Below are 13,436 nucleotides of genomic sequence, written 5' to 3'. Positions count from 1 at the left end.
GAGATTTGAAAAAGATCACATCTTTGAGCAAATGACTTGGCACTGTAGGTATAGGACAGGATTCAGCTTTCATTTCAAAACTTGTGGTGTGTTGTTGCTTGGGTTTTTTTTTTTTGTGTTGCTTCTTTCAACAGTAGGAAAAAACATGACTGAAACTGAAATGGTAATTTCCAGTTGCATAAAGATTCTTCTTTGGGATTGACAGCTCTGCCATGGATAGAAGCCAGGCACTGCTGCTTGTGATGAATTGTTTAGCTATCCGTTGAAATAATGTTGTTTTCTTTCTGCTTGGATCCACATTGGTTTTATTACTGGTGACCAAAAAAAGCAATCATACTTTAATGTTTTAATTATGAGCTTATTAATGATGTTTACTTCTACTGTTAGTTTTTGTATTGCACTAATGTGCATTTTTTACTTCGAGAAAAGTAGAGGTAATGGTACTACTTGCATCGATAGTGGCATGGAGTGTGTTTCCACATCTATGGATAGTTTTTGGAGATTGATATGGCAGCTTGGGTGTCTCAGCACTGTTTGAAGATGAGTCACTGCCACGGGTTGTATCTGAGCCCTCAAATGTAGGAGCATATAAAAATCATGACTCTGCTGGTGAGAATCTTCACTTTCACTCGCCTCTCGTGGTTACAGATGGGCCTATAACAACTGCGTAACAGTACAGGCTACGGATCCTAATTTCAGTGTGGGTTGGGAGGCAACACATAGCGTCCTAGTGTTCTATTTGGGGCTGGATAATGATACACTTGCTGTAGCCCGTGGAGAACCCGAATGCCGTGTGCTGAAAATGCTCCGTGTGCTGGTCTGCAGGCCAATCTTGTTACGTCCTTCTTCAGGTTAGAAACCAAGCTGGTCTTGGGAAGCAGCACACGGGCAAACCGCGTCACTTCGGCGAGGCTCCTGTTCCTCCTCCCGTGCGTTCCCTGCCCCACGTACAGGTGAGGCACCCCTCTGTTGCAAAGCCTTTTGTAAGGGACAGTGTCGGGTATGCTGGGCTGCTCTGTGTGGCTGTGGCACTGGCCAGGGCGAGTGAGACATTTCTGTCCTTTTGGTGCTGAAAGACAGCAAATGCAAGGAGGCACATGGAATTGTCTCAGCCGAACAAGAACACCTTGCCGTGCCTGCTGTAGTGGAGGAGTCCTCCCGTGCAGGATTTCTGTGGGTGCACGTCTCTTCCCACGGCCTCCAGGCTGCTGAGGGCACCTCTGCCAATCCCTGCCGGGTGGGAGGAAGCCGGAGGTCGCTGGTGCTGAGGAGAGGCAGGCAGAACCCCGGCACAACTCGGTGAGCATCGCTTCCACCTGCCCGCGGTGCGCTGTGCTCCGCTCCCAGCCGAGCCTTTAGACTTTCCAGGGGAGAAGGGTGAGTGCCCTGCGACCCGTGATTTTTTTTTTTTTCTTTTATTCTTTTTTTTTTTTTTTTTAAATGCGATCACGTAATTGTACGGCCTTTGGGAGGAGCTGGGTGAAGGCGGGCAGGGGACCGTCCTCCGCCTCCATCGCCATCCGCCCGGGGGATGGAGTTCGCAGAGCATCCCCTCCCTCCGTGCCGTCGCTGCGCTCCCCCGGGGTGGCGGCTCCCCGCACTTGGGCCCCGGCGCAGCGAGGACGGGCGGGGCGCTCGCCGCGCTTGCCCCGGTGTCGGCAGGGCGCGGAGCCGCGGAGCGGGAGCGCCGAGCGAGTGCCGGGAGCAGCACCGCCGCCTGTCCCCGACACCAACCTGCACGGCTGGGAATAAACCCCCTCGCTCCCCGCCGGGAAGGGAGGGCGGTCCAGACCGTGCAGCTTCCCTCCGCCCCGCTTTTTGCCGTTGTTTTTTTTTTCTTTTTTTTTGCCTTTCCCCCTTTTTTTCTTTCCCATTTTCTCCTTCTCCAGAAGGAGGACACCCCGTGCGCGCTTTCCGCGCAGTCCCGGAGCGCGCCCGGCCGCGCCGAGGGGCCCTGGGCGCTGCCGCCGGGACGGAAGGGCGGGATGGCGGCGTCGGCCCGCTGGGTGCTGTGCCTGTGCCTGGGATGGGGCTGCCTGTCCCTGGCTCTGGAAGACGCGCTGCGGCCGCGCCGTCTCGGGCTGCGGCGCCGGGCTGCGCCGGGGGCCGTGCGGGGCGGCCGCGCCCGGGCGGCCGCAGGTGACGACGGCCCGGGGCAGCGGCGCTCCGGGCGGCCGCCGGCGGCGGACAGAGTGGCGGAGCACATGTTGAGGCTCTACGAGCAGTACCGGGGCGGCCGGGACCCGCCGGCACCAGCCGGGCCCTGGCTCCGTCGGGGCAACACGGTGCGCGGCTTCCGCCCGCTGCCGGCAGGTGAGTGCGCACCTGGCCGGGGGAAGAGGGGGGGGTGCCCCGCCGGGCGGGGCTGGGCTCGGCCGCGGGGCAGCCCCGCGCTCCCTGAGCGCCGGCTTAGAGCATCCCTGGGGTTAGTGCCCGGGGAGCTCGGTGGGGGGGAAGAAATGAGACTGTTAGAGGAGTATCGCTTCCTGCAGGGACTGCCGTGTTTTACGTTCAGTCCTGTACTTTAATTGTAGCCTTGCCGCTTCTGCTCTGCTTCCAGCATCGCTGTCATCACCATGGCTAAGTACAATGCGAGGGGGAGGTGGAGGAATTAGCGGATCTTCTCCCCCGTTAGTGGTGTGTTCTGCACGTGTAGCTTCTGTCGGAGCCAAGGGCTGATTTGTGCGTGACGGAGCCGTGACATGGTTTGGGGATCCTTCAGGCTCTCTGCAGCGTTCTCATGTTGACAAGCGGTGATAGTACTGACAGTGAAAGGCAGCGGCAGACGAGTTCAGTTCAAGCACAACCTGGGTGTCGGAAATGCTTCATCTTGGCGTCTTTGGAAGGGGTTCTTAGATCTCCCCGTGATTACACACTGGCATGCACGGGTAGATAGGTGAAATTGTAAAAACGTTTTCCATAAGGGAAGGGGGACGCGTTTAACATGCCAGCCTCTCAAAAGAACCATATCCTAGCAGAAATTGAAGAAGTCACTGTCTTGGTGCTGCATCTCCCCCCTTCCCTCTTCTGGTTTTTGTGCATGTGAGCTCCACAAGGGCTAAATGGAATGGCCAGAACCCGAAGATGACCATCCCTGGCATGTCCTTCCCTTATCTTATGCACCCCCAAACCTTGCTGCATGTGGGACAGTTTTCATGCCACGCACAGAAGCCCCATTTGCCAGTCTCTTCATTACACCAGTGCACTGATGCAGTGGCTTTTTCTTAGACAAGCATCTCTCAGTGAAACTGAGAGCTGTCGCTGAGTTTCAGCGGCTTGCCCCAAGTCCTTCCTGTCCCAGGAAAGAGAGCTGGGGGGCAGGCTTCCTTGCTTCTTCAAAAGCAGCAATGTATTTTATAAGGCAGCTCTGTACAGAGATCAGATAAATGAGGAATGAGTGTTGGTGTCTTAGGTTTCAGCCCTTCCAGTATTCCTGTCCACAGGAGAGGCTTTAGAGGGGTAATTACCCTGGGTTTGGGGGATTGAGAGCCAGGGCTTCCCAGCTGCTGCTCTTACTCAAGAGCTCTCTTGCCTTTCTACCGTCACCTGCTTGCTGTGTGAAGTCTCACACAGTCCGTGACTGTCACTGAATTAAGCCCACCAAAAGAGGGGAGCATATAATATTCACTACAGCCCCCCCACCCAAAAGGAGAGGTTGTTAATGATCCCAGCAGAGCAATATTTGCTCTGTTACGCATATTTGATTAAAGCCATTTATTGTTCTAGACCTAGAATGCTGTTGGTTGAAATCCCATCTCTGCAGTCTTTCGGATTATATTTATACTCTCACTTGATGCTGAGTGGCAGCAGTCCTATAAACACACTGCTTGCTAATCCCTTTCCTCCTCCTCCCAATACTTTCACAGATCAAGTGCCAAAGCAATAAATGGTTTAAATTTTTTTGACACTTTAATAAGTATTTATGCAAAAGATTTAACCAGTTGGCTGTTGTCTTTCTCCTGCCATTGGCAGCAGCAGCAGCTTATTTTTTTGTGGTTGTTGATGGCAGAAAAGTCTGTTTCCAGAAAGCCCTTATATTTGATGTTCCTCAGGGTGGTGGGTGCAGTGGAAAGGCTTATTCCGACTTCTTCCTTGGGCCCAACTGCCTGACAAGTACCGCAATGAAAATGGCTCGTCCAGAAGTGTTCCCCTTTCAAGGTACTTTGTCTCTAGATCCTCTGCTTTGACTGTTGCACTCCTTGACTCCAAATCTCAGTCTTCCACGGGCTTCCCCTTGTCCTTAATGAGACACATCAGTTAATTTAATATATGCCGTTGCTGTTGCTCCTTTGCATTTTACCATTCCCTCTGCCAGCCCCTTCAAGACTCAGCTTTTTGTCTGCTAGGAGCAGAAGTTCCCCAAGAATCCTCCTGTGTCTCCTCCATCTACAGCAAGAGGTCTTGAAGCAAATCTTCAGTGGTTTCATTTGCAGTTTAACTGTGCAATTTACTCTGACATTTTCAGGAGACAAACTCTTCCTTTTCTGAAACATAGCTTTCAAATGCAGCTGTGAAACCTTTGTGTCCTTGCTTTTCCTCTGCAGGGGCTTCTGCTTCTTCTGCAGCACATGGGAAAGGCCTTTCCCAAATATCCCAGGAAACCCAGCAGACAAATTTTTGAGACCCTGGAGTGTCGTGTGATGAGACCAAAAGCTCGTGGGATTTGTTGAAACTCATCCCTGTTCTAGTCAAAGAACAGCAGTGTCACATGTGGCAGCTGCGGCCCTCTTACCAACAGCCAACAAGACCCAGTTAGGAGGGATTAATCAAAACAAGCATCCTCATAGCTGTTAAAAGCAAGTTTGTCTTTGTGCAGCTCAGTTCTCTGAGGGGATGGGACCAGAGCTTCAGCCCCGTGTGGCATCTTTTTGATGCCTCCATCCCACGCTGCCCTGAAATCACTCATGCACCAGACTTCACAACTAGGCTGGATGGTGGCTTGTTTGGGGTGGGGGTTTTGGCCATTGATTTTGGTGAATGTTCAGGTAAATTTGTTTCCTGTTAATCTTGCGAAATTATCCGAGAGCAGAATTGTTCAGAACCTTTGCTTGTGACAAGGCTGAAAAGAAACCCCAGGCCCGAAATCCATGAGGCCTGAAATCCATGAGGAGTGAACTAAGGATCAGTAACACGTCTTCCGGAGTGTTGAGTTACACTTCAGCACCGTGCTCTCTCATGGACTTAACTGCTCTAATTTGTTTCTCTGTGTTTGAGTCAGGGGATGTTCAGCCTGTGATTTCTGTGGCAGCTCTTCTGACTGTTGCAGGACGTTTCTGGAATGACTCTGGTACCCCTTGTGTTGCTTTGGACAGGCCTTTTCCAGTTCTTTACCTGTGGGTGCCACAGGAGCGAGTGGTTTTCCATTTGCTGTGGCTGCGAAAGGCACACGGGGAGAAGGTCAGGTGGTCTGTGAGCCACAGTGGAACACTCGGGCAGTTCTGGCAAGGGAGCTCTGAGGCTATGATCCTGCCCATCCAGCACTTCTCTCCTGAAAGAGACCTGACCTCCAGCTGGCAGAAATCTGCTTACCTGCAGCACTGCCTCTTGAGGTGTGCTGGTTGCTGCCCAGGCTCAGGATTTGGAAGTCAGACACAGCACAGAAAAATAAAAGAGAGCAGAAAGATAAAAGCCCTCGAAAGATACACATATTAGGTTTGCTTCTGAATGCATTTTTCATCCTAGCGTCACTTAGGGAACATGGCTTGCAAATGAGTCCTGACTTTAATTGGAAGATCCTCCTAATGGTGTTATAGTAAAGCTATACAGTGAGAAATTACTTTAAACTCTTTTTTTATTGACTGAAGTTCAAGCAATTTCAGGTCTTACACCTGCCCTTAGGCCAATTCCTGTGGTTTTAGCACTATGCTGTCCTCCCTTTCAGAAGGCCTCTCTTTGCTTTGTTGTGGTGTGGAGTGCCCACGCAGACGGGGAGGTGGAGGAGCACGCACAGGGAAAGCAGCGCCTCGTCGGCTGCCATCAGCCTGCAGAAACCAGTCCAGCCCAAATGTTGGCCCCTCTGAGCACCAGTAGTTACCAGGGGTTTTTGCATCAAGGGCTTTAAAAATACTCACTCAGGAGACTTTCTTCCCCCCCTCTTTTGTGTGTTTCTTTGGTTTGGCTGTGGTTTTTTTTTGTTGTTTTTGTTTTTGTTTTTTTTTGCTGCACCCCTATAAATACAATGCTATGTAGTAGCATCCTGGACCTTTTAGGAACTTGAACAACATTAAGCTATGATTTGGGCAGATGGGCAGGATCTGTAGGTTCGGCCTCTCGGGACCAGACCCAGAATTTGAATTTTCTGACTTTTGTCACTGTGTGTCTCACAGAAGCGCCATGCACACGAGTGACCTGCGCTCACAGTTCCCTGCTGGTCCCCGTTTCTCGAAATCCTTGCTTCAGCACAAGGGTCTCTGGCATCAAAGAACAGGCTGTGCACATTTGCTTTTCACCCACCCAGCCCAAGTGCAATAAATTGTGGCTGTGGGAAAGAGTGAGGTTGGCTCTTCTCCTGCCCAGATTTGTGCTACTGTGGATGTACCCCCTTAGCTTGCTTGGCTTGTGCCAGCTTGGAGCTAAATGTTGTGTTTAGTTTTCACACCTGCTGTGGTCTTCCTGCCTAAAATACATAGAAAAGAGATCAGGTGGCCACTGTGCAGAGTGCTTAGGCTGTGCAATGTGCAGATTTGTGCGTTTTGTGTCATGAAACCCCCATGTAAGTTAGATCCTGAATATGCAGCATTGCTGTTTCTACAGAAGTTCTTCGTTTGAGTGGCTGATGGCTTTACTCTGTGGTGAACTTGCTGCTGTTATATATCAAGTTGCTAGCTGCTGTGATCTTACCTGCTTTGCTCAAAGAATTAGTAAAAGCAGTTTGGCACTGGGTCCCATGCTCTTTCAAAAGGGAAAACCGCATCCTATCTTTTCCTTTTGCACAGAACACAGCTTGGTAAAGCAGCAGCCTAGTAAGAGGGTTGGTGGGAACAAAGAGAAAAATCTGGTTTCCGAATCTGTTTCTGTTGAGGAACTTGTTCCTGTTTCCAGCTACAAGTGAAGTTTTGTATCTGGGCTGTGAACCGATGAGAACAAATGTTTTACACTGGAAACACGGATCCATTCTTAACTGAGCCCTGGCACTAGGGCACCTCTTTAATATGGCCTTTAAATGACGGCTAATGGTGACTGTGTAACTAAGCAGTCCTCGGTATTGCATCCTTTTTCACCCGTGGGATAGATTTGGCAGTCCATAAAAGGGTCAGGGCATCCTCTATAAATGTAAACACACCACATGTTAGCAGACTCGTTCCAGCTTACTGATGCCTGAAATCCCCCTTGTGACAGCAATCTATTTGTGTCAGTGATGTCGGTCTGGACAGACCCACTGCAGTTCCTTAGAAATACTTTTTTAATGCCAGCCACAGGCCGTCGTTGCAGCTGTGGGTTGGTGCAGGGAGGTGAGGAAGCATGGGCCATGCCCCTAAGATCCAGCAGGTAGAGGTACTTCAGCAGCACCGCCAGGAGCTGGGTTTGAGCTGTCAGGAAATAGTCTGGCATGTCTGGTAGCCCGAAGAGGAGTGCCAGAACATGTATAGAGTAAGTACATGTGTATTTCTGCTTTTGTTCTGAAAAGACTGTCCCCGTCTTTGGCCCCATCTTGCCTGGTTGTCCTAGTTCCTCTGGTCCTAGTCTGTAGCAGTGAGCAGTGCTAATGGTGCAGTGGTGCTGTGCCTCAGCTTCCGCCGTTCAAAAGAGCTCTGTCATGCAGAGCTTGGTCTGAAAAACTCATCAGGCCAGCAGTAACATCTGGTAGAGGAGAGCAGAGGCTGCTGTTAAAATCTGGCCTCAGAAGATGTCTGGAAGGCAGCAGCGTGTAGCTTGGTTCCTGATACTTTTGCTTTCCTTTTTTTCCTCTTTCTTACTTTTGCTCTGGAATAGTTTCCAGCAGCGTGTGTCCTATGAGCCAAAAGACAAAGTATCATTTCAATGAAATGAAATTTTCCTGAGGAGAAGATGTGTTTGTAGTTCTTTTAAAGGGTGCTTTCTATCCCGAGGAACACTTAGTTCAGTGCAATGCTCACAGCTGGGAGCGAGGTATCGGTGTTGCAGAAGGGGCGTGCTGGACCCGGCACTCCCAAATTTTGATGGAACCCCAGGTCACGCAGTTGGGTTTCTTGAGGTGGAATCTGGCGAATCCACAGGTGTCTGTGCTGGCCACTGGTAACTGTTTTTGAGATGATTTTGCAGATGAAAGATCTGGGAACTCAGACCTGCTGAAGCTTGGAGGTGGTTGTGTATGAAAATAGCACCATCTACTGCAAGTGCTTTGTCTTGGCCTAGCGTTACAGCCCAGAAGTGGCTGCTGGAATTTAGCTTTTACCCAAAACTACAGACTCCTGTGTCTGCCCCAAGTTGTGCAGAATTTCTCTACGAACAGAAATAGTTTGTTTTGTCTTCCAATACAGTATGCTAGTTTAGAACAGGAAGGGTTTTTAAAGTGGCATTCTTAATAAAAATGGAGATCAAAACTTGCCATTTAACATACAGCAATGATGCCCATATCCTAATCGGAGTATTTCTTTTTCTAGGGAGCCCCGAAGGCCAGGAGATGTACATTTTTAACTTGACATCACTCACAGAGTCTGAAAATGTCTTGTCAGCTTCGGTGTATTATTATATTGGTGATCTGCTGCACGCGAAGTGGAACTGTTCCCAGTCCCGTGGCTGTTCTCATCACAGGCACAGGAACCCTGAAATTCAGATAGGTCTTTCAGTTTGGACCTTTGCTTCAGCTGGGAACCCGACTCGAAGCCTGGGACATTTCCTCATAAACGTCTCCTCGGCTTACCAGGATACCCTTTCCTGGCAGTGGCAGGATATCACTCAGCTCCTGCATGAAGCAAAGCAAAACAACGAACTGCTGCTCAGCGTTAAAATGAATCTGACCAGCCATCATCCCTGGGAAAGAGCACCTTCCTCCTACGAGCCCTACATCCTGATTTACGCCAATGATTCTGCTATCTCAGAGCCAGAGAGCGTTGTCTCTACTTTGCGAGGACACCTTCATCCTCTGGCGAGGGTCCTTCCCAAGCCAGAGGGCCACACGAGGGGCAGCAGCATCCCTAATGGCCGCAGAAAACGCTCGGTAAACGTCCTGTTGCCATTGCAGAACAACGAGCTCCCGGGAGCCAAGTACCAGTACGGTGAGGACGAGAGCTGGGAAGGCAGGAAACCCTACAAGACCTTCCAGCCGCAGCTAGCAGACAGGGCCAGGAGTAAGAAAAAGCAGAGGAAGAATCACCTCCAGAAGACCCAGACTCTGCAGTTTGATGAGCAAACGCTGAGGAAGGCGAGGAGGAAGCAGTGGAACGAGCCAAGGTATTGCGCCCGGCGCTACCTCAAGGTGGATTTTGCAGACATCGGCTGGAGCGAGTGGATTATTTCCCCTAAGTCCTTCGATGCCTATTACTGCTCAGGAGAATGTCAATTCCCAATTCCAAAGGTATAGTCTCTGTTGATTCTTTTTCACTGTCTGTTCCCATAAACCGGGCACTTTGTTTCCCACGTCAGTAAAAGGCAGCCAGTGCCGGCGTGGGTTTGGATGCAGGACCTACCCAGACTGGCCCCACGCAGCAATGGGGCGGTGGTTGGAACATCTGGTCAAGAGATAAGCTTGCACAGGTAATTTAAAAAAATTGGCTTGCTATTAGTTTTTCATCCAGAACCCAAAGTGCCATAAAGCATTTCCTGAATAGCGCCTATGATGTGCGAACTCGTTACTAGCCTGTTTAACAAACCAAATACGAGCCAGATCTGTAAAACCATTTCATTGGCAGCACTTGTGCCCACAGGCAGTCGGCACAACACGCTCCAGGCATGCCCCGTACCATGGGAGGCAAGGCTGCTCCAAGGGCAGAGAGCTCCAGGCAGTGGCAGCTGTGCTTAACACAAAGTTGAGTGAATCCCTTCTGATTCACTGGACCAAGGGGATCCAAAAGCTATGGATCTGGGCCCAGTGACTTGGAGAACATCCCCTGGTTTGTATGAGCTGGTTGCATGTGAGTAGCAGGTCAGGCTGATGTGCTCCTAGCCCTGTGACCTAGATAGAGGAACTCTGCTCCAAATGTCCAGTGTCATTATTAGCAACATGTATTCCCTGGAGGCTGCTGCAACTTGAGAGTAGGACATGGGATTTGAGGCTGGCCTAAAACGAGGGGCATGCACAAGTAACACCTGCAGGGAACATCAGTAAAGGCAGGGCTCCTGGAGTCAATGCGGCGTTTCATTCCAGAGTATTCTTTATTCCTGTCACAGTGATGCCAGAGCAGTTGGTTCCAAAACATACATTTTGGAATTTCAGTGGCTTAAGGAGCCAAGGCAGTCGTCCTTTGAAAGTGATGGGTGGAAGAATTGTACCAAAGGGGATGGTGCCCAGACAAGGCAAGCTGCGGGAGGCAGGGTCCTGTCCTTGGAGGGGGAGATGGCTTGCCTACCTCCAGCTGCAGAGGCAGGCTTTGGAGCTCAGCATCCCAGGATCTGCTACCACTGACACTGTGTTTGCAGAAGGATACCCTGACCCTCAGGCAATAACAGACTAGTCTGTGCCCGTGGGTACATCATGTTCCTTTGCTGAGGGTGAGCTCCTGGAGTTAACAACCTGCTGAGTAATGGAGAACAGATGTGCCCCCCCCCACCTCCAGATTTGCATTTTTTACCCATGCCCTGGTTCTAGTTAGCTGTTTTGACTGCTGTCAAACCCACGTGTTGGGAGTGTGACCTGGTGTAGAGCTTGTGGGAGACGCTCTCCTGGTCAGGGAGGACAGCTACCTTTTGGCATGTGTGATCATCAGGCTGGGGACAGCTGTTGGGCTCCCAGTTATTTTGGGGAGAATGGTGCCCAGCAGCTGAGTAAGGAAAAGTGGCTGGGTGCTACCACAGCTTTCACTTCCCTTTGAGGACAGAAATGATACAGAAATCTGAGTTGTATGATAATCTAAAACTTGTTTTTAAACCTCTGGCTGCTACTGCTGAGGAGTATAGGTACTGTTGAATTCAAAACAAACCAACAGAAACCTCTTTCATCAGCTTGGAGGGAGACTTAAAACTTCATGTACTAATGTGCTGTGCAAACCATATTACAAGCTGCAGTTCATGGTTACTCCTGCGCTTTTTGCAGGTCCATATCCAGCCCTTAAGGATGGCTTTTTGTCCCAGAAACAAATCATCTCTCATTGCATGAAAACTGAAAATTGAACGTTTGGCCAAAATGACATTGTTCTGTGTATTTGTCAGCGACATGTTTTTGGGTACACACTGAACTGTTTTGATTCCTAGATTCTGTGTGTAAGAACAACTCTAAAAACCAAACCAAAAGTCCCTGGCTAAAAGCTTGTGCATACCTACAGATACTTGGATCAGGAAGCATTTCAGGGTTCAGAGTAAATCTTTTTGTCATCTCTCTGTTGTGTTGGTTTTTTATTTTTATTAGCACCTTAATGGTTTCTGGTTTTGTGACCAAGCAGCTACCTCACCTGGCAGATTTGCTTTCTGTTCAGAGCAAACCCAACCGTGTCCCTTTTTATAAATTTAGGAAACTTTGTCATTTGAAGTTTCTTCTCCAGAAGAAAATGCCACTTGAGTATGAGGTACAGCTGTCTTGGAGGCTCAGTTCCTCAGCAGTGGCACTGGCTGCAGATGTTCCAGCTGAGGGGGTCTCAACAGGGCCCTTCAACAAAGCAATATTATTGCAGAGTACATAAATCCATGGCAATGTGGGGGCGGTAATATGTTGTGCCACGTCTTTGTCTTGCAGGCCATGAAGCCATCCAACCACGCCACCATCCAGAGCATTGTGAGAGCGGTCGGAGTCGTCCCGGGCATTCCCGAGCCTTGCTGCGTTCCTGACAAAATGTCCTCTCTCAGTATCTTATTCTTTGACGAGAACAAAAACGTGGTTCTGAAGGTGTACCCCAACATGACAGTGGAGTCCTGTGCGTGCAGATAACGCCTTGGGAGGCCTTTTGGCAATGCCAGGGCGATCACTTGCTGTTTGGGGAAGGGGGGTGGGCAGGAGTCTCATCACACCTACTTTGTGTTTGCACTGCCAATGCATTTCCTTTGGACGAAATAGAGAACATGTAAAGAAATCTAATCAAGGAGAATGGGAACAGAATGGATTCCAAGTACTGATTCCAAGGAAAGGTAATACAAACTTCATTTGTGTGTGATTCTGACCGAGACGCAAGGCTTGGGAATGGGACCTGACTGTACCTGTTGAAAGCGGGAGATGTGAGTAGAATCTGCAGAGACTTTTTGGGACTTTGGCTCTCAAAGGACATAGTGATCTGTATTTGTACAACATTTTGGAAGCAGCAGAAGCTGGTAATTCTCGTCTCTGTTCTAATGGTGACTAATGGCACGGGGAGGTTAGAAATGTAATAGTCTTCATTTTAAAGATGAGTTTCTTGCCTTAGGTTTTAGAGCAGTACAGCAAGGCAGGCAAAACAAAGCTGACATCCTAAGAGCTGTAGATAACCCTACTTGACCATGCATCTCCTCGGTACAAGGCTGCCCACCTGGTGTGCGAGTTTCTTCTCACTGACACCTACTCTGTAACTCAGCTCGGCGGCCCTGGGCAGAGGAGCTCAGAACGGGACCGATGCCGAGTGCATCACTCTGACTTCTGCTGTGGAAACTCAGCAGGCCAGGGGCATGAGAATACCACACTCAGTGAAGTGTCCGAATGACTTGTTCACCACGTGTTCGCAGAACGTACCTGCCAATAATCTGTGGGTTGTCTTCTTGCAAGGATACTGTGGCCAGCCTTTGCAGTGGTGTCCTCTCCCAGGTAAGAAGCAGCAGGACCAGAGGTCATAGCCTCAGGCTGGACATTAGGAAGAATTTCTTCACGGAAAGGATGCATTTTTAAATGATTTCTGGTGAAAGGTTTGTCTGTGTCCAGAGTGCCCATTAAAAAAAAATAAAAAATAAAAATTACCCCCAAAAAGGAGAAGTTATTTTGTATCTGGAAATAAACTAATACAGATGCTTCTAATTTATTTTATACCTGTGGCCCTCCTCCCGTATCGTTGTTTATATCAGCACCCGGTAAGCCGTGCAGGTTTCTCTGTCAGTGCCAGGACTGCAGCGGAGCTCCAAAGGGCAGGTGTGAGGGGGGCGTGCTCCACCGCTCACGGCGGAGCTCGTCTCATCCGTGCTGTTGGCCGTCACTAACACGGGCGTTCGGCTCGGAGCTCTGCAGAAATGTCAGAGAAAATGACTTTTCAGGTAAAAAGCCGGTTTTTGCTGTGTGGCTCTCGGACGTTTCCAGGAACAATCGATTTTCCCGGCGTCGGTATTCCCGCCCTCCGTCCCACGCCGCTGAAGGGGGACGGGCGCGCCCCGCCGCGCATGCGCAGTGCAGGGGCTCGCGCGGTTGGGGG

At 50.0% G+C, this 13,436-nt stretch overlaps 1 protein-coding gene and 1 long non-coding RNA gene across 2 annotated transcripts; one reads left to right on the top strand and one right to left on the bottom strand.

Annotated features, from left to right (window-relative positions):
- The first annotated feature begins 1,985 nt into the window (after positions 1–1,985).
- BMP3 (bone morphogenetic protein 3) lies at positions 1,986–13,057 on the top strand. The gene is made up of 3 exons (XM_014892051.2): positions 1,986–2,313; positions 8,583–9,496; positions 11,807–13,057. The coding sequence occupies exons 1-3, from the start codon at positions 1,986–1,988 to the stop codon at positions 11,996–11,998; spliced, it is 1,434 nt and encodes a 477-aa protein (XP_014747537.2). The 3' UTR covers positions 11,999–13,057.
- On the bottom strand, positions 11,453–13,397 carry LOC148224117 (uncharacterized). Its single transcript, XR_015803506.1, has 2 exons — positions 13,061–13,397; positions 11,453–12,945 (listed from the first exon to the last, which is right to left on the bottom strand). It is a non-coding gene; the product is annotated as an uncharacterized LOC148224117 (long non-coding RNA).
- Positions 13,398–13,436: the final 39 nt, after the last annotated feature.

The sequence above is a fragment of the Sturnus vulgaris genome, chromosome 4 (assembly GCF_052056855.1).
Source record: "Sturnus vulgaris isolate bStuVul1 chromosome 4, bStuVul1.hap1, whole genome shotgun sequence".
Lineage (NCBI taxonomy): Eukaryota > Metazoa > Chordata > Aves > Passeriformes > Sturnidae > Sturnus > Sturnus vulgaris.
The sequence above is the reverse complement of the archived record's forward strand: the minus strand, read 5'-3'. Positions and strand labels throughout refer to the sequence as shown.

Coding starts and splice junctions, on each gene's coding strand:
- BMP3 (XM_014892051.2), top strand. CDS start 1,986: ATGGCGGCGTCGGCCCGCTGGGTGCTGTGCCTGTGCCTGGGATGGGGC. Junction 2,314..8,582: donor CTTCCGCCCGCTGCCGGCAG/GTGAGTGCGCAC, acceptor TTCTTTTTCTAG/GGAGCCCCGAAGGCCAGGAG. Junction 9,497..11,806: donor GTCAATTCCCAATTCCAAAG/GTATAGTCTCTG, acceptor TTTGTCTTGCAG/GCCATGAAGCCATCCAACCA.